The sequence below is a fragment of the Lepus europaeus genome, chromosome 6, assembly GCF_033115175.1.
Source record: "Lepus europaeus isolate LE1 chromosome 6, mLepTim1.pri, whole genome shotgun sequence".
Classification (NCBI taxonomy): domain Eukaryota; kingdom Metazoa; phylum Chordata; class Mammalia; order Lagomorpha; family Leporidae; genus Lepus; species Lepus europaeus.
The window spans coordinates 110,659,365-110,683,693 of NC_084832.1; the positions used below are offsets into that span (position 1 = coordinate 110,659,365).

A 24,329-nucleotide genomic window follows, 5' to 3' on the forward strand; every position below is an offset into this window, starting at 1 on the left:
CAGCACTTGGAACACCAACATCCCACGTCAGAGCAGGGGTTCGAGTCCTGGCTACTCTGTTTCTGTTTCTGAAATGACTTTCTGCTAATGTGCCTGGGAAAGCAATGGAAAATGGCCCAATTATTTGGGCCCCTACCATCGACACGGGAGACCCAGATGGAATTCTAGGCTCCTAGCTTTGAGACAGTTGGGGGAGTGAAGCTGCAAATGGAAGATTTGTCTTTCCCTCTCTCTGCCTGCCTTTCAAATAAGTAAGATAAATCTTGAAAAATGAGTACAGCAAGGTCACATTATATGAAGAGTTTAAATTAAAAGTGACAGTTATTCTTAATCTCTGAAATCACTCAAAATACAGTACCATGTTATGATAAATGAATTGTAGAAATAATTATACGTAAATACATGCTATATATAGTAACATGTAGTGTATAATAAAGTGTATCTATAGAAAAAATGACAGCATATTTAATCATGAGAGACCGTGCACATGAGAAAGCTAAAATTATTTCTCTTCAAGAGAATATTGGGACAATTTGGATGTCCCATTCAGGTTCCTTGTCCCATAACTTTGCTGTCAAAATGAACATTTGTATAGTCTGTATCATCCATCTGTGTCACTGAAGTCTTATTAGTAAACTTGGCTTATCATAGTCACATTAAGGAATATGTGAGATAGGCATGGCATTCAATACAAATAATGCAAAGATAATAAGCAAATACTAATATAGACTAATGACTGAACCAAGAATAATTTTTTATTTTAATTTTGATGGCAAAAAGAGGGAGAGAGACAGACTTAAGATCTCCTGGTTTACTCCCAAAATGCCAAGGATCCAGAAGCTCAATTCATATCTCCCAAATGGATCTTTACCTACTTAAACCATCACCTACTGCCTCCCATGTTAGCAGGAAGCTGGGATCAGGGAAGTCAATCCAGGTCTCCTACGTGATGACAGGGATCCAAATCCTTGAGCCTTTACCTGCTTCCCAGAATGCACCTTAGCAGGAAGCTGGAACTAGAAGCAGAGCCAGGACTTCAACCTATATATTCTGAAATGGAATGTGGGCATAGAACTACTATGCCAAGTGTCTGTTCCTCCTCTTAAATTTCTTATATCACATACTGCTAAGTGATTTTGTTAATGAAATACTCACCAGTATTATCAAGAGTTATGTTTATATTTAATGTTGGGAATCTTGCTTAGCTGCCATCTACAAACATGATTTACATTTAAAATAATATTTAATCATGGCAAATACTCGAACATCCCTGAAGTATCAGAGCTATTGTTAATTATCTATGACTTCATTGCATTTAAACATTTACAACACATAAATTTTCATTCAATTTAAAATTGTAAAAATGAATAAGCATTGCTTGAAATGTGGGCTCCACTAATGTTTCATATTAGAGATTCATAGACAAATTTATCCCTAAATGATTTTACTCATATCAAAAATATTCTATTTAATGTTTTTCATCAAAACATTGACATATTACAGGCATGTGCCACTTAGTAATAAGGATGCATTCTGGAAAATGCATCAGACAATTTCATAACTGACCAAATATCATAGGCTGTACTTATTCAAGCTAACTTGTATATCACATCATTATGTGATATAATCTTACAGGACCACCATTGTATATGTAGTTCATTGTTGACTAAAACACTGTCTTGTGGTGCATGAATGAAAATATTTGTAGTTCAACCTTTTTCTTCTGTAGTAAAAAGTAACATGAAATATGTCCTATTGACAAATATTTACATATAAAGTATTGACTATATGTGCATTTTGTGCAAGAGGTCTCTCAAACTCATTCATCATGCATGACTAAAATTCTATATAACACAGCAACTCTGTATTTTCCCTTCTTCCTGCCTCTGGTAACCTGCATTCTACTCTCATCTATGCATCTGAACACTTTAGTTGACTTTCATAAGTGCTATATGCAGTATCTGTCCTTCTGTGATTGTTTCCTTTTACATGTATTCTCAAGATCCAAACATGTTGTAATATATAACAGGATTTCCTTTCTTCTCAAGGTGGAATGTTTCCTTGTATGTATATATAACATCTTTATTATTTACCCTTCATCCATTGATGGAAATTTGGGTTGTTCCGCCTCTTGGCTACTGTTAACAATATTGAAGTGAACATGGTAGCGCAAATAGTCCTTGAAGATCCTGGTTTCAATTCTTTTGGACAAATACTTAACAGAATGGAAATGCTGACCATATGCTGTCATATTGCTGTCTACTTTTGCCCTTCAGCCCATCAATGATTGCTTTATGTAGTTGTGTGCCCTGATGCTGGGTGTATATATATATTTATAATTGTTGCATCTGCCTGGTTGATTTCTTTTATCATTATATGATGGCCTTCATTATCACTTCTCTTGGTTTTTCACTTAGTCTAGTTCACTGATATAAGAAAAGCTAATTCTACATTTTTGTGCTTACTATTTGCAACCAATGTTTTTATCCTTTCAGTTTTGGTCTGTGTTGTGTCAAATCTAAAGTGAATTTCCCGTAGACAACATATAGTTTGATGTTGGGGACGTTCTTTAACTCATTCAGCCATTCTCTGTTTTGATGGGGGAGTTGAGCCATTTACATTTAAAGTAATTATTTTTTGGTGAAGGACTTGCTAGTTTGTTTGTTTTCTCCCTGTCTCATAGCCTCTTTATTTTTCTCTTGGTGCCATCCTTTGTGTCAGTGATTTTTCTTTAACTGGTATACTTTGATTCCCTTCTTGTTTTCTTCTGTGTATCTTATTTTTTCTCTGTAGTTATGTGATGCTTTATGTAAGGACCATTATATATATAATGCAATATATTAAGGTGATAAGTTAACATCAAACACATACAAAAATTTCACACATCTCTTCCCACACTTATTATGTTATGCATGTCATGTCTTTTTAAATTTTTAAAATGCTATACCAAAGAAAAATGATTTATATGCCACCATTTCAGTGTTCTGTATTTATATATTTGCTAGTGAAAGTTATACTTCGGTGTATTTTTCTGTAAATTTCCTTCATTTCAACTTCAGGGAATTCACTTACTATTATAAGTCAGATCTAGTTTCAATAACCTCCCTTAGCTTTCATCTGAGAAAATGTTGTTCTTCATCTTAAAATCTAGCTCTGTGTTCAAGCTGTCTCTTTCCCTCCCCACGAGAAAATCAAGAGTTGGAGTTTTCTCTGAATCATGCCATATTGTACCAGTGTGAGACTCTGGCCAGTGCCATGAATTTTTCCACTAACTTCAGTGTGACTGATTTTTGCATTCATTTGGGGTTACAGGTTCCTCTTAAAAGGTTTCTGGATTCCTCACAAAGGGAATGATTCTGGGGCCGGCGCTGTGGCATAGTGGATAAAGCCGCTGCCTGCAGTGCCAGCATCCCATATAGGTGCCAGGTTGAGTCCCGGCTGCTCCACTTCTGATCCATCTCTCTGCAATGGCCTGGGAAAGCAGTAGAAGATGGCCCAAGCCCTTGGGCCTCTGCACCTGTGTGGGAGACCCGGGGGGGGGCAGTTCCTGGCTTTGGATAGGCACAGCTCCAGCCATTGCGACCAGTTGGTGTGTGAACCAATGGATGGAAGTGTCTCTCTCTCTCTCTCTCTCTCTCTCTCTCTCTCTCTCTCTCTCTCTCTGACTCTCTCTCTCTGCCTCTCCTTCTCTGTGTAATTCTGCTTTTCAAATAAATCTTTTAAAAGAATAATTCAGCTTTGTGTTGAATTCCGATCTTCATGGGGAAAGGAGCTCCTGGGGCTTCCTGTTCCATTGTCTTGCTGACAAGCTTGTCAGATTCTTAAAATAATTTTTAAACATACCTTATACAAGCAAATATCACTTTATCATCTGACTTTTGACTATTAAAATGATGACCCATATAGAAAGCTCGTTTCTTTAGAGTGTTAATCTTAGTGAATGGCTGCTGTTTCTTTTTTAGCTATAAAGCATTTTCTTACTCCTGCTGGCTTACCTATGCTGGGAAGAAGCTGTGCCAAGTGAGAAATGACAGATCGAGTCCAGCGAAGAAGTTAGCTTTTCTCTTGGCCACCTGGAATGAGACGTAAGTTGAATCTTCATTCTGGCTGGATCACTTATCCAATAAGGGTTAGAGTATTCTTGCCTTTCCTTCAGCAAACAATGTGAATTTAAAAATAGATATCTTGTCAACTGATCTGATTCTGTGGTGTGATAAATATGCTAGTGCTAATTGATAACCATTCGGTTCATCAAATGAAAAGCCTATTTATAAACCTGGGCAAATGTCCAATTCATAGAATTGAACTGAGAAAAAAAATTTGGAAAGCACAAGTGTTACTAATAATTCACACACTGTAAATATCAGGGGTACTCTCTGTGTGAGGTAGGGGAAGGGTCCAATAAAGGAAAGAGAAATTACCTAAAATATCAAACCACTTTCTCACACAAGTCAGAAAATTGCTTAAAGAATCATTAGCTTTCTAGGGACCAGCGTTGTGGCATAGAGGGCTGGGCCTACACCTGTGGCTCAGCATCCCTAGTGGGCACTGGCTTATGTCCTGGCTGCCCCTCTTCTTATCCATCTCCCTGCTAATGGGCTGAGAAAGCAGTGGAAGATGGCTCAGGTACTCGAGCCCCATACCCACTCTGGAAGAAACTCTTGGCTCCTGGCTTCAGATTGGCTGGGCTCTGTCTGTTACGGCCATTTGGAGAGTAAACCAGCAGATGGAAAACCTTTCTCTCTGTCTCTCCCTCTCTGACTCTGCCTCTCAAGTAAATAAATGAAATTTTAAAAAGAAAGGAAGAAATCAGGTTTCCTTACAGTAAACCTCTGTATTGTTTAAACACCCACCTAGTTTAGGGTAACTGTCTCCAACTCCCCCTTTTGTTGAGGTGTATTCCATTGAGAAAGTAAAGTGCTTTCTGGACAGTACCTTCCCAGATGGCCCTCCCCAACCCATGCAGAACTTTGGGGTCCTCCAAGTTCCTATCCATGGCTTTGTTCTGGTTCCTGCTGCTTCCCTATGCCAGGATACTTCGCCTAGCTAACTCTCAATCATTGCTCTGGGGTCTCTTCTGCTTCATTTAAATCAGTGTTGTGCTCATTTCGGGTAAAATAAAATCCTCTGGCCTACTTTCCTTAAATCCTTCAGAAGGTGTGGCTTTCTTGGAAGATAATTTCACTCTCAGTATTATATATCACATTGCTATCATATTGATATCATGGAGTGAGAGGGAGAATCTTCCTTCAGTGGTCCACTCTCCAGATGCCTACTATCTGCAACAGCTGGGGTGGGCCAGCATTTCTAGGAGTCAGAGGATAGTGTTAGATGGCGACACCTAACCTACCCTTCCTGTTACCACATTCGATGAAGACTGTTGTGAGACATGGGACGCATTCCTCAACTATTCAATTCCCCACGGCCCCTCCCATACCAAATCAAGCCCTCTTCCTCAGGGACTATGGCAATCCCTATCTCCTCCTTTGGTTAAAGTCCTTAATTCCTTTGATCAGTGACCTCATATTCAATGGCAATATCCCTTCCCTTGTACAGAATCAATTCTGCTTATAAAATAATTCAGGGACTTTCCAGTTCTTATAAGGAAAACAACTACCAAAGTACACAAAGACCTTTGTCCCTTGCCTATTTCTCCATCTTCATCTATGGAATTAGTGCCACTCCCTGCCCCGATACATCACCACTCTGCATCTAAGCTACTAACCCTTATATGAACTGAGAAATCATACCTGTGCTAGGGGCCTCCCATGTAGTATTTACACAGCTTCATAGTTACCGAATTATCATCATAATACATGCTCTATATCCTCTATAATCCCTTCCTGTATCACTACATAAATTATCCAGCATTTCTTTTGTGACCTGTTCTGAAATTTTGAAATTGTCTATCATGGTATTACTAAATGGGAGTGTTTATATTTCTGTCCCTTACCAAATGATGTATAGATTTTTAAAAATTTTGATTCAGTCACCATCAATTATCTTAGTCCAGACAAAGAGTCTATATGTGGGGCAAATTAATAAATCCAATGTAACAAATGACTGCAAAAGTGTTATCACCCCTCGCAATCACTAGAGCTATTCTGAATTAATTAACAAGTATTCCTGATAGTTTATAAAAATTGGATTCATTTTCAACTCACAGATGCATATCATCTTGTAGATAATACATGAAAAAGTCTAAGTGTAAAGTTCATTTTGGGGCATAATGGTTAAGTCACTGCTTGGTACAACTGCATGCTTGATTTTAGTGCCAGATACTGATTCCAATCCAGCTCACTGCTAATGTGCATCCTGGAAGGCAGCAGATAATGGCTCAAGTACTTGGGCCACAGCCACCAACGTGGGAGTCCCATATGGGGTTCTGGACTCCTAGCTTCAGCCTGTTTTAGTCCTGGCAGTCACTGGCATTTGGAAAGTTATCTTGTGGACGAAGATCTTTCTCACTTCTGTCAGCTCTTTGAATAAAGATGTAAATAAGTTTAAATCTTTAAAACATCAATTTCAAAGAAAATCTTGCAAAATAAATTGGAAATCATTAGCATTCTGGAAAAACTAAATTGTTAAATTTTCATCTCCTTTAATACTATCCAACTGTTACCTTTTCTGTGATAGTTTCTTTGATCTCTACCAATGCAATTAGTTATTTGATCCTAGTACTATTTTTTTTTTAACTTCCATCCTATTATTTTCTCTCTTGCTAGGTACTTATAGCATTCTTTGTTTTAATTTTTTTAAGATTTTATTTATTTGAGAGGTAGAGTTACAGACAGAGAGAAGATACTGTTCACTCCCCGAATGGCCACAATGGCCAGAGCTGAGCCGATCCAGAGCCAGGAGCTTTTTCCGGGTCTCCCGTGTGGGTGCAGGGGCCCAAGCACTTGGACATCTTCTACTGCTTTCCCAGGCTGTAGCAGGGAGCTGTATCAGAATAAGAGCACCCAGAACACAAACTGGCGTCCGTATGGCATGCTAGGTCTGCAGGCGGAGGCTTAGCCCACTATGCCACAGCGCCAGCCACAAGCATTCTTTATATGTTTTATTAACATTTACCCATCACAATATAATTTTATATGTTCCATTGCTATGCTATAAACTTAAAAAACATACTTTCTTGTTTAAAAATACTTGTATCAAGTTTTGACTACCTCTTTTATATTCCAATCACTATGATATGCTCTCAAACTATATTACTTCATCTTGACTTCACAACAAAAATACAAAGCAAGCATTGCCATCTTCATTTTATAAATAAGAAAATTGATGTTTATGAAGCTTAGTTAATTTGGCCCAGAGCCTACAAGTAAATGACAGAACTACTATTAGCCACACTCCAAATCCTGAGCTGTTCTTACTCTGACTTAAATACTGCTGCTTAAAACTTACAGCCCATAAAGAGTGCTCATGTTTTAAGTTTAAACCAAAACAAAAAAATCCTCTACTTTATTTCATCCTTCTACCCGCTGCTATTGCTTTCCTTCTTCTGCAGTGTAGCAAACTTTTCCAAAGAATTGTCTATATTCATTTTCCTCAATTTTTTCATTTGCCCTAAAACATACTCCAATCGTGCTTCAATACCTGTGCTCCACTGAAAATGCCCACAGGGTAACCACTGACTTGCGTGGCTGTTTCCAATGTCTGATCTCAGTCTTTCTCATGACCTCTCATGAGCATTTGGCACTGGGGATTTTGCTTCCTCCACCCGCCCCTTGGAATGTAATTTCTACTCGGTTCACTCCTATCTCACTGGTCTTTCCTTTTCTGTCCCCTTTGCTTCTCCCAGATTGATTACAACATGAGCCTTTAACCTGTATATGTCGTTACTGTGTGTATCGTTACGCCCTTAGTTTTCTGTTATAGCAACATAACTCTAAATGCAATTTATATCCCAACAACTCCAAGATTCAAATCGCCAACCAAACCATCTATCAGACTCAACACTGAACATGTCTAAAACTAAATTTCTAATCTTATGTTCAAATCTGCTTTACCCATGAATGGCCACCCCAGATAATCCATCTAGTTGTTCCAGTTGTTCTAGTGAAAATCCTTAGCCTCAATCTCCTTTACTCAGACTCCATGTATAGAAAATCCTTCTGGCTCTCTCGAAGGATGTCCAGAACGTCATATTACTTATCACTTCCAGTGGGCTATCTGCTATCATTGCTCCACGGTATTACCGCAATAGCTCACTACTGCTCTTGCACATGTACACCCCTTCTCACACTGCAGCCAAGGTGCTTTCTATAAAATGTAAGTCAGACTATGTCAATCTCCCTTGCTTAAAATCCCAGAACTGAGTTCTTGTCCTGTTTCATGAATATAAGTGTCAAAGTTCTTATAATAGTCTGGTGATTAATCTAGTAACTTTATATCAATATTAATAGGAAAGTTCTAAACATAGCTTTATAAAGTCTCTAATTTTATTATAAAAACTTATTCTAGGTTTAGAAAAAGCTATCTTCTGAAGGAAAAATAAGAAAAAGATTAGTGATAATGTTTAAACAGTATATGAAGGCAAGCATATGGTAAAAACTTGAGACTGTGCCTATTTATTGAATAAAAGGTAATCTGACTTAATGAATTGTCTCTTAAAGTAGTCTTCCCCTCTTTTAAATTAAAAATCTATTCCTTTCATTTTTTTTTTATTTCTTATTTATTTGAAAGAGTTACAGAGATAGGTAGAGCCAGAGAGAGAGGTTTTCCATTCTGCTGGTTCACTCCCCAAATGACCTCAAAGGCCAGAGCTGAGCTGATCCAAAGCCAGAAACCAGGAGCTGTTTCAGGGTCCCCACAGGGGCACAGGGGCCCGAGTACTTTGGCCATCTGCTACTGCTTTACCAGGCCATAGCAGAGAGCTGCATCGGAAGAGGAGCAGCTGGGACCTGAACTGGCACCCATATGGGATGTGGGCGCTGCAGGCTGGGGCTTTAACCTGCTGCAGTACAGCACCAGCCCCTCCTTTGATTTTTTTTTAAGTAGCCATGCTGAAACTACAAAAAAAGATTTTCTAGTGAAAGTGAGATTATTCTGATTTTAAAAATCCATATGTATACAAAAATGGATTCATAGCTATTTAGAAGCTACTTTTCACTAAAAGGATTCAGTTTTTTTAAATGAAAATAACAGATTGGCAGTAACTATCTACTGTAACTTACACAACTTTTGTCATCCTTGATATGAAAAGTTCGTTAACAAGTGAAGTTATACATGAAAGAACAAAATCTAATGGCAAAAAAGAACATTTCCGATTATGTGATGAATAAAGTAAAATTATAGCTTCCATCCTAGCACAAAAATATAAAAACTGAATAGAAAACCAATTATCAGTAAAGAAAGAACATTTAGGAAATGACTGTGCATTCTACAGGATCATCAACATTTTATGTTGAATTTTAGAGCTTCTTTTAAGCTGATAAATAGGTCCATATCATCTTGACTGAATATCATGAATATGAAAGAAAAGACTTATTTTTAGAAGCTAAACATGTAGCAGTTTAATATTCTAAAGATTGCAAAAAATTTACATTATTAAAAGATTTTTCTCTTTGATTCTCTTTGCTTTTAGTTAGAATTATATATCATCTATCTTGAATGGAATGTTTTTTGTAATGTGAATCTTAAATGCACAATGAATAATACAAATTATGGCATTGATTGAATAACTAGATAAAATGCCAAAATCAACGTACCATTTGCCACACTTTGTGTTATGTAATTATAGTTTTGTTGTATGAATAAGGAAAAAATATTTAGAAAGATTAGATGCATGCTCAAAGGGACAGAGCTTCCACCTTCGGGTTTACTTCCAAAAAGCCTACAGTGCAATGGCTGGACAGGTTAAATCCAAGAACCAGTAACTCAGCCCAGATCTTCCATGTCGGTGCCAGGAACTGAATTACTTGAGCCATTACCAGTGCCTCCCAGAGGCTGTATTGGCAAGATGCTAGAGTCAGGAGCCAAAGCAGTGTTTTGTATTCAGTTATTTAGATAAGAAACACGGGTGTCTGAACCAACATCTTTTAAGAATTTATTTATTTATTTGAGAGGTAGAGCTATAGACAGGGAGAGGGAGAAACAGAGAAAGGTCACTCCCCAAGTGGCTGCAGTGGCCAGAGCCTGGCCAGTTTGAAGCCAGGAGATATTTCCAGGTTCCGTGTGGTGTTTAGGGGCCCAGGCACTTGGGCCTTCACTGCTCACTCAGGCCATAGGCAGAGAGGAGTATCTGGGACATGAACCAGTGCCCATATGGGATGCTGGCAATGCAGGTAGAATCTTAGCCTACTACGTCACAACTCTGGCTCCACTGAACCAACATTGATCTTAACCACTAAGGCCAATTTATTTTTTTTTTTTGAGCATTTATATGTTCAATCTCAAACTTAAACTCATTCTTTCCTAACACAGCTTATAAATTGACATCTCACAGTTGTTACTTAATCATGTGTCTTAAATTGGCTCCATTACACCCATCTGGACTTGTTTTTCCCCTTTGTGTTCCCCATCAGTTATCTACTATATCATAATCTAGAAACTAGAATTCACCTTGATTTTCAAATATTTATTTAAAAGGCAGAGTGACACAGATATCTTCCATTTCCTCATTGACTTCTCAAATGGCCACAACAGCTGGGGCTGGGCTAGGACAAAGCCAGAGGCTGGGATCTCCATCTAGGTCTCGCATAGGGATGGTAGCAACTCAAGTACTTGTGTCATCATCTGCTGTTTCTCAAGCACATCACTGCCCTTAGACTTCATCTTTGATTCTTTATGGCCTTACTCCACTACCACGTTGTTAGTCAAGTGTCAGCTATGTGTTTCTGCTCTGCATATGAATCTGTTCATCTAGGGAAAAACCATGTTGAGGAAAAGGATTGTACCTCCTTGAAGTGGCTAAGGTCATTGCGCTAAACTGTTTGTTACACAGGGGCTGAAAAAAGAGGTCTCATGGTTTATTTAACACCCTGAGTAAGCACTACTCTTTAGAACCAGATTAGAAATATAACTATTATGAGGAGATGCCCAATACTAATGAGGTCTCAGCTGAGTACAGCTCACTCAGCAGGATCCAGTTGGACGATATGCTTTGGTCAACATGATCCTCTAATAATCACCCTTTGCTTTAGCAGTTTGGCAACAGCATTGAACTAGGAATCTCAAAGTTAGCGGATTCTGTCAGTACTCCTCACATCCATCACCACTGGGTGTCACTCACCACAGCTGCTTGCTCACCTCAGGTCACTTGGTTGTTCTTTTTTAAAATTTATTTTAATATAAAGAGAATACTTTAAATATGGTTCACTGATACAATTCTAAGAATATTACAATTCCAAATCAAATTATCCCTGTTTGCAGATGGCATGATCCTATATTTAGGGAAACCAAAAGACACCACTAAGACTGTTGGTACTCATAAGAGTTTGGTAAAGTTGCAGGATGTAAAATTGACGCAAAATTCAATAGACTTTGTATACATGAGAAATGCCACGTCTGAGAAAGAATTTGTAAGATCAGTCCCATTCACAAAAGCTATAGAAATTTTAAATATTTTGGAGAATATTTAAAGGTATGAAAGATCTCTATAAGGAAAATTACATTTTCATTGTAAAATGAAACATAAAACATTAAAGAAAGAAATGGAAGACACAAAAAAGGAAAAATCTTCAATGATCATGGATTAGAATATCATCAAGATGTCTATACTACCCAAAGTAACTTAATGGATTCAATGTCACCATAGTCAAAATACCAAGGTCATTCTTCTGAAATCTAGAGGAAACGATACTAAAATTCAGATGGAAACTCAGGAGGGTCCCAATCTTAAACAACGAAAACAAAGTTGGAGGCATCACAATACAAGATTTCAATAATACGAGGAGATCCAAGATGGCTAAATAGGGTATAGCCACACCACCTTCAGCAGCTCTGCAATATGAAAAGAACAAAGACCATGCTCCCAGGGGCCTGACTGATGGAAATTTTCATGAAGAAATTACATTGAAGACTTCTTGGGACAAGAGGAAAGAATACAGAGATAACACTGCAGCCAACCATGCAGCACAGCCTGTTGCAGGCTGTGAGCGGCTATCATACCATGACAAGGTAGCAAGAAAGAGCTGCATGCCTGCCACTGACTGGAAATTGCAGTCATCCACTGACTTGTACTTCAGCCTGGGGCGCTGACTGGAGTCTGACAGCTGCCAGGCTTAGAGCTGCGAGGTTGCCCTGCTTCCTTTCCCTCCCTCTCTCTGCAGAGCACCATACTCAGTAGCAGAAAGTTGGGCAGTGCTCCTCTGTTCTATTCTACCAGTGGCAGAATCAGCATCAGAAGGAGATGCCATCTTTTTTTTTTTTTCCTTTAATATAGCGGTTCTTCCCCCATACCCACCCTCCTACCCATACTCTCATCCCACCTCCTACCCCATCTCCATCCCACTCTTCATTAAGATTTAATTTTTTTTTTTGACAGGCAGAGTTAGACAGTGAGAGAAAGAAAGGTCTTCCTTCCATTGCTTCACACTCCAAATGGCCACAATGGCCGGCATGCTGTGCCGATCCGAAGCCAGGAGCCAGGTGCTTCTTCCTGGTCTCCCATGGGGTGCAGGGCACAAGGACTTGGGCCATCCGCCACTGCACTCCCGGGCCACAGCAGAGCGCTGGACAGGAAGAAGAGAGAACAGGACTAGAACCCAGCACCCACATGGGATGCCGGCACCGCAGGTGGAGGATTAACCTAGTGTTCCACGGTGCTAGCCCCAGAAATGCCATGTTAAAAGGCAAGTATAGGCTGCCATGTATCTTGTAAGTGTAAATAGGGGATTTTTTTTTTTCTTGAGGAATAAATTTGTAGTCCTCAATAACTTTGTGTCTGTCGTGGAGGGTTGACAGGGGGTGAGGACCGCACTTAAGCCTGGGAAGTGCTCCATTTTCTTTATATCATTGGTGCATGTACTCACACTGCCACAGCAGAACACCGACAGGCAGCTGGAATACGAGAATACTTGGTTCCCTCTATGGTTGGAGAAGTCTCATGGGGCTTAGTGGATCCCCTGTTCCCCATAACTGTGGGAATTCTGAGACTGCTCAATAGGGCATGTAGCTAGGAATCTGGGAAATCACTGACTTCAGAGACTCAGTGTTCCCACAGTGCCTGGGTTGTGTCATTGCAGAGTTCAGTGCTCACACTGAGGATTGCATAGATCCTTTGTGTGATTCTTGGGAATGCATGAATGGGGTGTGTAGCCACCTTGGGCTCACCCTGGGCATTGATTACCTTGGCAGAGAGTAGGTGAGACAGTGATCATACAAGCCAGTGTGAAAGGATCCTCCCTTCTGCTGACAATAGAGATCTACCGTGCCCAAGGTGGGTGTCAAACTGTATTTTAGGTGTCAAACTGTATTTTACTTATACCACCCTCAAACACTGATTAGAGCTTCCTGACCCTACCCAGCACCTGCCTCTGAATATCCCCTAAAGGAGTGAGCACACACTCCAGTAGGCCACAGAAGTTTATTTTAAATATAAAAGCGATCAGAGGAGAAAATCCAGAGGTTCTATAAATGCCTAAAAATAAATGTGGAAACACAAGAAATGTGAATAGGGAGGCCCATGTGACTCCCACAAAGGAACACAGAAACACTGCAGTGTAAAAATGTGAAGATAGAGACTGATGAAATACCTGAAAACGAATTCAAAAGAATGATCATAAGATTACTCAAAAGCAATAAGAAACAAATTCATGACTTAAAGAAATCCACATATGGCAGCTGGCACTGTGGTGAAGCAGGTAAAGCCACCACTTGAAGTGCCAGCTTCCCCTATATGCACTGGTTCAAATATTGGCTGCTCCACTTCCAATCCAGCTCTCCACTATGGCTTGGGAAAGCAGTAGAAGATGGTCCAAGTGCTTTGGCCCCTGCACCTGCATGGGAGACCCAGAAGAAGCTCCTGGTTCTGGATTGGCTCAGCTCCAGCCATTGTAGCCATCTGGGGAGTAAACCAGTGGATGGAAGACCTCTCCTCTCTCTGCCTCTGCCTCTCTGTAACTCTTTCAAATAAATGAATAAATCTTTAAAAAAAATCCTATATGACATTGATGAAAGATTTTCCTGAGACAGATGTTGAAGAGATATCCAACTGAAATATTTTAACTTTTATTTAGTAAATATAAATTTCCAAAGTACAGTTTATGGATTACAATGGCTCCCCCCCCCATAACTTCCTTCCCACCTGCAACCCTCCCATTTACTGCCCCCTCTCCCATTCCATTCACATCAAGATTCATTCAATTATCTTTATATAGAGAAGGTCAATTTAGTATAAAGTAAAGATTTCATCAAATTTGCACCTGCACAGAACATAAAGTGTAAAATACTGTTTGAATACTAGTTATAGCATTAATTCACATTGAACAACACATTAAGGACAGAGATCCTACATGAGTAAGTGCACAGTGACTCCTGTTGGTGACTTAACAAATTGACACTCTTGTTTAAGGCGTCAGTAATCTCCCTAGGCTCTAGCCATGAGTTGCCAAGGCTATGGAAGCCTTTCGAGTTTGCTGACTTTGATCTTATTTTGACAAGGCCATAGTCAAAGTGGAAGTTCTCTCCTCCCTTCAGAGAAAGGTACCTCCTTTGATGGACCATTCTTTCTACTGGGATCTCACTTGCAGAGATGTTTCATTTGTTTTGTTTTGTTTTTGCCAGAGTGTCTTGGCTTTCCACGCCTAAAATACTCTCATGGGCTCTTCAGATCTGAATGCCTTAAGGGCTGATCCTGAGGCCAGAGAGCTGTTTAGGACATCTGCCATTCTATGAGTCTGCTATGTATCCCGCTTCCCATGTTGGATCATTCTCTCCCTTTTTTATTCTATCAGTTAGTATTAGCAGGCACTAGTCTTGTTTATGTGATCCCTTTGACTCTTAGACCTATCAGTATGATCAATTGTGAACTGAAATTGATCACTTTGACTAGTGAGATGGCATTGGTACAAACTGAAGTATTAAAAATGAAAAAATTTAATATGTGAAATAAAAAATCCAATGAAAATTCTTACCGGAATGGGTGAGAGACAAGAATATCTGAATAAGATATGTAAAAAATATCTAAAACATATTTGGTAATATGTCAGACAAAAAACTTATAAAGATTAGAAATAATATATAAATTTTTGGGATACTATCAAATGACCCAACATGTGAATCTTAGGAGTTCCCAAGAGATGTATGGATAGCAAGAATGGGTTAGAAACTCAGTGAAATAACAGAAAAATCTAATTTAGAGAAAGGGACACTCAAGTACAGGGAGCACATAGAACTCATAATAGACATGACTAGAAGAGATTTTCTACACAACACATTGTAGTCAAACTGTCAGCAATGAAACAAAAGATTGTAAAATGTGCATTAGAGAAATGCCAGATTACTTTCAGAGGATCTCTAATTAGACTAACAGCTGATTTCTCATCAGAAACCCAACAGGCTAGGAGGGAATGGAGAGACACAATCCAATTTTGAAAAGAAAAGAAAAAAATCTCAACCCAGAATACAGCACCCTGCAAAGCTCTCATTTATGAATGAAGGTGAAATATAGACCTTCTGTAACAAACATAAAGAATTTGTCACCGCTCGTGCAACCTTACAAGTAATGCTTAAGGATGTGCTACACACAGAAACACAAAAATCATTATGAAAATATGAAGGTAGAAAATCTAATAAGTACAAAAGAATCCAAAGTAAACAATATATTTATGAGAAAATGTCAGGGCCATGTCATTACGTATCAATAACTTGAATATAAATCGCCTAAATTCTCCAAATAAAAAATAGACTGGCTGAGTGGATTAAAAAAAATACCCATCTATTTGCTGCCTGAAAGAAACTCAACCATGATACAGACTGAAAGGATAGATAAAGATAATTCCATGTTTAGGAATAAGAGAGCAGTAGTAGCCATCCTAATATCAGACAAAATAGTTTAACACAAAAACTATAAAAAGAGACAAGGGCATTATGTAATGACTAAGTAATCCTAAGAAGATGTGACTATAACAAATGTATATGAAATTAAAGCTTGGGTTACTGGTTATTTAAAAGAAACCTTAACAGATCTACAGGGAGACATAGACTCCAAAACAATAATAGTGGTGGACTTCAATATCCTGCTTTCATCAATGGACTGATCAACTAGACAAAGAGTGGAGCTAATCTACACTGTGGACCAAATGGACCTAGTTGATATCTACCAAACATTTCATCCCATAAATGCAAAATACACATTATTTTCTTTAATGTGTGGAACTTTGTCTAGGATAGACTATACACCAGACCATAAAGCAAGTCTCAGCAAATCAAAAAATATTAAATTGTGCCATGTATCTATTCTGATGAAAATGGAATGAAGCTGGAAATTAGTAGCTTACGAAACTCCAGAAAATGTGCAAACACATGGAGACTGAACAACACTCTCCATGAATCAAGATTCCTACCTTAAAACTTATGCAAAAAACTCAAAATGGAGCAAGGATCTAAATCTATGACATAATACCATCAATTTACTAGAGGAGAACATTGGAGAAACTCTACAAGACATTGGTATAGACAAAGACTTCTTGAGAAAGACCCCAGAAGCACAGGTAATAAAAGCAAAAATAGCCGAATGTGAATATTCAAGCTTAAGAAGATTCTGCACTGTGAGGAAACTACTCAATAAAGTAAAGAGACAACTGGCAGAATGGGAGGAGATATTTGTGAGCTGTGCAACTGATAAAGAATTAACATCCAGGATTTATAATTAACCCAAGAAACTCAACAACAAGCTAACAATCCAGTTAAGAAATAGGTGAAGGACATGAGCATTTTTCAAAGGATGAAATTCAGATGGCCAACAGACATGAAAAAATTCTCAGATTCACTAACCATCAGGGAAATGGAAATAACCACAATGAAGTTTCATCTCACCCCAGTTAGAATGGCTGTCATCCAAAAATCCAAAAACATCAAATGCTGGCAAGGAAGTGGTTGGAAAAAAGTACCCTATTCCACTGTTGGTGCAAATGTCATCTAGTGCAACCACTACAGAAGACAGTATAGGGATTACTCGGAAATCTGAAAATAGATCTATATGACCCAACCATCCGCTCATGGAAATTTACCCAAATGAAATGAATTCAGCATATGAAAGTTATCTGTGTCCACATGTTAATTGCAGCTCAATTCACACTAGCTAAGGTATGGAATCAACCCAGATGCATATCAACTGATGACTGGCCAAAGAAAATGTGGTAGCTGTACACTATGAAACACTACCCAGCCATAAAAAGAATGAAATCCTGTGTTTTGCAACAAAGTGGATGCACCTGAAAGCCATTTTTCTTAGAGAAATAATCCAGTCTCAAAAGGGCAAATATTTTCTCTGATATGTGGCAGTTAATATAGAATAAAAGAAAATGTATAGGAATGAAATGTGCATTTTGTGATATGCTTGTCATTCTTTACCTTTAACTCCTCTAAAATGCTTTTTATTTGTTGAATACTATAGTTAGTGGTAAATTAGGCTTGTGAATATAGACTGGGTTAAAATTATGTCTGCAAAAAATGGTGAAAGGAAGAAAGAGAAGGAAAGATGGGAACTATGGTTGATCTCTTGGAACTGTACCTGTAGAATGCATGAACTCTGTTCTCTTCATATTAATACAATTTTTAAAATGATTCTCCCCTCTTTCCTTCTTCCTTTTGAAAAAAATTTTTGCAACATTTTAAATTTATAACCACAGGCTTAATGTTCCACTACACAAAGAGTTCAACAACTAAAAAGACCACTGTTCCACAGGAATTAGACAAAAGCTATAAAAATCAAATCCTCATATGTCATTTTCATTCATACTTTTTTTTTCTTTTTTAAAATCATTTATTTATTTGAGGGGTAGAGTTATAGACAGAGGGAAACAGAGAGAAAGGTCTTCCATATACTATTTCACTCCCCAAATGGCCACAACCACTAGAGTTAAGCTGATCTAAAACCAGGATCCCAGAGCTTCTTCCAGGTCTCCCACATGGGTGAAAGGGAACAAGCAGTTGGGCCATCTTCCACTGCTTTGCCAGGACATAAGAGAGCTGGATCAGAAGAGAAGCAGCCAGGACATGAACTGGTGCCCATATGGTATGCTGGTGCAAGCAGGCAGAGGTTTAGCTTACAAACCACCGTGCAGACCCCAGGTTTTTTCCTACTCTCTGTTAGCTATCACAAATCAGAAAACATGCGATATTTGTCTTTTTGGTTTTGGCTCATTTCACTAAAATAATGGTTTCCAGTTGCATCCATTTTGTTGCAGAAGGCAGGATTTTATTCTTTATGGCTGAGTAGTATAGCATTTTATATATATGCCATGTTTTCATTTTCCCAGATTTATTTATTTAATTGTAAGGCAGAGCCACAGAACAAGAGGGAGAAAAAGAGACAGATAAACAAATATTTTACATCCACTGGCTCATTCTTCAATTGGTTGCAATGGCCTGGGCTGAGCCAGGCCAAAGCTAAGGGCCAGGAACTCCTTCCAGTTCTTCCACAGGAGTGACAGGTGTCCAAGCACTTGGACCATTCTCCACTGCTTTCCCAGGTCACTAGCATGGAACTGCATCAAAAGTGGAGCAGCTGGGGCTAGAACTGGCTCTCATGTGAGATGCCAGCATCACAGGCAGCAGCTCTACCAACTAATCCATGACACCAGCCCAGCTACATTTTCTTAATCCAGTCATCAGTCCATGATCATCTGGGTCGATTCCATATCCTAGCTGTTGTGAACCAACAGAAAAGGAAGACCTTTCTCTCTCTCTCTCTCTCTCTCTCTCTCTCTCTCTCTCTCTCTCTAACTCTGCCTGTCCAGAAAAAAAAAAGGCATGGGGGTACAAATAACTGTTTCATATGCTGATTTCATTGGGATATATTCCCAGGAATAGAATGTTTGGATCATACAGTACATCCATTTTAGGTTTCTGAGGACTCTCCTGTCTTACATAATAGTCCCCATGACTCTTCCGTCTGCCAAGCTTTGTTCCTGCTTTCCCATTGTCTTCTACTAGTTACCATATTCTTGTATCACAGCCTCTTGAAACATATTTCTTCCTTCTCTTTATCGCATAAATGTTTCTTTCCGTAATATACTACTCCTCCTGTGGCTCCTGAAATAGAACTGGATCATTTCAACACAACTGAGATGACTCAAAAGGGGAAAAATGCTCCCTGTCTCCCTGCCCACTATTTGGATAACAATCTGAAGTTTCTGTCAAAAGCCCATTCTTTTAGACATGTTATACTTGTATATCCCTTCCAGTCTTATACCATTTATATGATTTATAATTTTTGCAAACTCTCCAATGTATATTAATAGTTTCAATGACCAGATTCAAGTTTGTTTTCAATCACCATTGACATTCCTAAATTTATTCTTAGCCACTTTTCCCCCCAGTATCTACAATCAAGTAGACTAAACTTGGATCACTTTGACCTTAATGTATCCAGGAATTCTATATTAGTTGAATTTCACTATTATCCCTCGAATCCACAGGACCTGATCATTACACATATTTAAAATTATAAGCAGAGGCTGGTGCTATGGCATCATGGGTAAAGCTGCCATCTGCAGCACATGCATCCCATGTGGATGCTGGTTGAAGTCCTGGTTGCTCCACTTCCAATCCAGCTCCCTGTTAATTCTCCTGGGAAACAGTACAAAATGGCCCAATTACTTGGGCCCGTGCACCCACACCAGAAACCTGAAGAGGTTCCTGCCTTCAGATTGGCCCAGCTCTGGCCATTTGGGGAGTGAACCAGCGGTTGGAAAATCTCCCTCCCTCCCTTCCTCCCTCCCTCCCCCTCCCCCTTCCTCTCTCTATTCCTCCCCCTTCCTCTCCTTTCTCTCCCTCCTCTCCCTTCCTCTCCCTCCCCCTCTCTGTCTCCCCCCCTTCCCTGTCTTTCCCCCTCTCTCCTCTGCCTTTCAGAAAATTATATCTTTACAAAAAAAAATTATAAGTGACTATAATTTTAGTTCTGTCAGATATTCCTCTAGAGAAAAATTCACATTTCTTTGCCTAGCATGGAGAGTTCCTAAGCAGTCTGACAACCACCTATGTTTCTATTCACATCCTTCACAACTTCTCCTGTTAACATGACCTCATCTTTTTTGTTTTTTTATTATTAAACTTTTATTTAATGAATATAAATTTCCAAAGTACAGCTTATGGGTTACAATGGCTTCCCCCCTCCCAAAACTTCCCTCCCACCCACAACCCTCCCCTTTCCTGCTCCCTCTCCCCTTCCAATCACATCAAGATTCATTTTCAATTCTCTTTATATACAGAAGATCAGTTTAGTATATATTAGGTAAAGATTTCAACAGTTTGCCCCCATATAGCAACACAAAGTGAAAAAAAATACTGTTGGAGTACTAGTTATAGCATTAAATAAGAGTGTACAGCACATTAAAGACAGAGATCCTACATAATATTTAAAAAAAATTAATTTTCTATGCCATTTCCAATTTAACACCAGGGGTTTTTTTTTTTCATTTCCAATTATATTTATATACAGAAGATCGATTCAGTATATAATTAGTGAATATCTCATCAGTTTGTACCCACGCAGAAACACAAAGTGTAAAAATACTGTTTCAGTACTAGTTATAGCATCACTGCACATTAGACAACACATTAAGGACAGATCCCACATGAGGAGTAAGTACACAGTGACTCCTGTTGTTGATTTAACAATTTGACACTCCTGTTCATGGCATCAGTAATCTCCCTAGGCTCTAGTCATGAGTTGCCAGGGCTATGGAAGCCTTTAGAGTTCGCTGACTTTGATCTTATTCCGATAGATGACCTCATCTTTTGTATGAGCCACGATGCACCATTCATCATTTCTCAGATACACTAATCTTTAAATACAAGATGTTCTTGCCCATGTACTTTTCTCTTTCTGGAATATTCTTTTTCAAATCTCCTTCTGATTACAGCTAACTTAAGAGTTATTTCTTGCCTCATTTGGTGTTACTTTCTGCATCCCCAACTCCTTAAGACAGTGCTAGTCATTTTTGCCTCTGTGCTTATAACAACTGGAGAATAGATGCTTATGTTAGTGTAGTTCTCTAAAATAAGTTTAAATGTCAAAACTATAAGTAATATAATTTCCATTTATTTACAAATCTCATTACTCTATGTACTTCTGATAGGTTTCTATTGATAAGCCTAAACAAAAAATTTCAAGAGGATAGGTGGGTTCAAATAATTAAATAATTTTTGTCCCTGACCATTATATTACAAGAAAACAGTTCTGAAAATGTCATTGAAATTGGGAAGATTATGCAATTTTTTTCTTTCATTTTAGGATCAATTTTCCGCTTGAAATAAAATCACTTCCAAGGGAATGCATGCTTACTATAAAAGTGTTTGGCATTGCCTGTGAAACCAAAAATGCAGATTTACTGGCCTGGACTTGTCTTTCATTGTTTCCAAAACAGTAAGTACACCCTTTGTGATTAATAAAGCTCCCATTCCAATAATACCTTCGTGGAACTAAATACTGTGTGATATATAGTCTAATGAGAAGATCAAGAAGATATTTTATTGTTAAATTGAGGTAGCTCCATTTAAATCATGACTGTTGGAAGCAGAACTGAAGAGCAACGATGTAAAAATGGTTTTGGAAAGAGGCCTCATGCTCAACTTGTCAGCTGGGTCATTTACAATGAAAAGGTTTTGGCATGACCAACTGCAATTACTTTTCCTTCTCTGACCAGCCAGTTTCTCTGGAATTAGTAATTCAAAATGATTGAGATTAATACTGTCCTTTAGAAAAAATGGAAATCAAGGAATTCTGCCTAAAGTAAAATCATGCAATGTAACTGGTTTACTGACCTTTTATTACCAAGAAGAAATATTTGTTGATTATCAGATAGTATTTTTTCATAAAAGTATATCAACTGTGATTTCAGGTATTCTCAGAACTAATGGTTATCACAAAATTGACTGTTGATTTAACAATAAGATAAGACCTGGGAACTATTAATACTTTGAATATTTAATAATATCAATTAATTTTTCTCTACTATTAAGGGAAAATATTTCAAAAAAAAAACTTAATTATTTTTCACATGACAAAAATTGCTTTAGAATCAAACTAAAATTCAGAACCTTCAAAATTAGAACCTATATTGTTATATTAATACTGTTATAAAATGTGTCTACTCCTGTTCTTTTTTAAAAAATGGTAATATAAGAATGTTAAGAAATTTCTTTATCAGCTTTTGGTTCCCATGCCTAATCCAAATAAAAATTATCATCAAAGCAACCATGACCAATCTTTAAAATCTTCTTTATTGGATTAAGTCTGATCTGGATTTATCTGTATGTGTGTGTGTGTGTTTGCCCTGTTTATTTTCATACTTTAGCCCATTTCTACATGTATGTTCTCTGAGGACAGGAAATGTATTTATCTCTGCAATGTCTATCATTTAACACAATGCCTCATATAAATAGGCAATCAGTAGAGATTTATTTACTAAATTGAATTGCAGAACAACAAAAGAATCAATCCCTATAGGAGATTTAGAATGAAATAAGATTTCCAAAGTCTGCAAGAAACAGCTTAGCCCCCAAAGGAATACCTACTGCTGGTAGCAGACATTTCAAAATCTGATTTGTATACTAAGAACTTTCATTACTTTCTCACTAGGAGCTATACAGGTGTCCTTTCTCATGAGTGAGTTTCTTGAAAGTTTCAACTGCAGTATTTGTAAATCTAACATTTTTATAGAATGACAATTCTTGCTGCTCCCTTAAAAAAATCCAATCCATTTTGTTCTCTCCCTTTAGTTTGACATTATTTTGCACATAACTGTCAATGATCATTAAGTATCTAAGAAGTGAGAGGTATTTTTGTCTTTCAAACAAGACTTTTCTACATGGTCACATATAAAAGATACAGCCTCGGTGTTTTGTTGTTATATTACTAACACTGGTGAACATGTCACAGAGAGTAATCATGGGCGCTGGGCCACTGTGAGTGATGTTATCTGCAGCTGCCCTAGGCGATGTGTTCCTAAGGGAAAGTGTCAAAATTGTGGATGATGAGACAGGAAACACAGCTCACTTCAAACAGTACTTCAATAACCATTTGTAAATAGATTTCTAACAAACTGTTACTCATGTATACCCGAAAATCTACCTTTCTCCTGGGCTAAATAATTAAAGAAGTCTAGTTCTTTTCTAAGACATCACAAATCCATTATGCTGGGTTACTGGGGGCATGCGGTGACTACCACTCTGCGGCTTGTTGTGAATTAGAGATTCTAACCCAATTTATCCCATGCAGATACGTTCAGATCATGGCAAATTGGTGACTCAATTCCATGTGCTTTCCTAGAATGACTGCTGCTCATAAATTAGGTATCCAGCCTATCCCATTTACAGGTTGAATTGCCCATAGCTAGTCATGTGAAGTTGCAATGAGAACTTGTGTCATTGTGTTTCCCACATGTACACAATCTGAAAACAAAGAATGAAAAGCTTTTTATCTCTTTGTTTTCAGAAGTTGATTTCAGCAGAACCTACAGTGATTAAACTCATATAAATATCAGGTATGGTTGCATCACTAACATGAAAATAGAATGTTCAACCTGTGAACTCACCTGCAATTCTAGTTTTTAGAGAATCCTCAAGACCAAAGGCAAAATTTTGCCCACATGTTTTATAATCCTCTGTTTTTTCAGACAAGATTTTCACTGCATCTGTATTCATAGTGTCTCCACACTGCAGCAAAAAGTATTATCCTCACCTCAACAATTTCCATGAACTCCTTTCTCGATTTGAGTTTTAAACAAATAGCACGGTGGTCACTTAACATTTCTAAATTGTGGTAAGCTGATGCAGTACAGAGATTCTCTGTCCTAATTGAAAAATAAATTTGGGAAGGGAGGAGAGTATAAAACAGGTACTTCCTAAAAATTCTAATTTAATTGGTTTATGGTCTGACCTGAACATCAGTATTTTTAAAGCTGCTAGGATAAGTGACAACCTGAAAAAATTAGAATGTTTTACACAATTTCAAAATAGGCTTAAAGTAAAACATTTTGATTCCTTATAAAGTTGCTGAGTAGCCCCCACTGTGGTGTGTTCTTTTTCTGAATAAATAAATAAATAAATATTTGAAAGGCAGAGTTACAGGGAGGGAGAGGCAGAGAGAGGAATCTTCTATCCATTGATTCACTCGCCAAATGGCCACCAATGGCCACAGCTGGGCCAGGCTGACA

At 38.1% G+C, this 24,329-nt stretch overlaps 1 protein-coding gene across 2 annotated transcripts in view; it reads left to right on the forward strand.

The window, feature by feature from the left end:
- Positions 1–24,329, forward strand: part of PIK3C2G (phosphatidylinositol-4-phosphate 3-kinase catalytic subunit type 2 gamma) — a 445,304-nt gene that overhangs the window by 124,359 nt on the left and 296,616 nt on the right. For both annotated transcript variants that reach the window (XM_062194891.1, XM_062194892.1), the window contains exons 13-14: positions 3,963–4,085; positions 21,407–21,538. In XM_062194891.1, the coding sequence (XP_062050875.1) occupies positions 3,963–4,085; positions 21,407–21,538 (255 nt within the window). The remainder of the gene's footprint in view (positions 1–3,962; positions 4,086–21,406; positions 21,539–24,329) is intronic.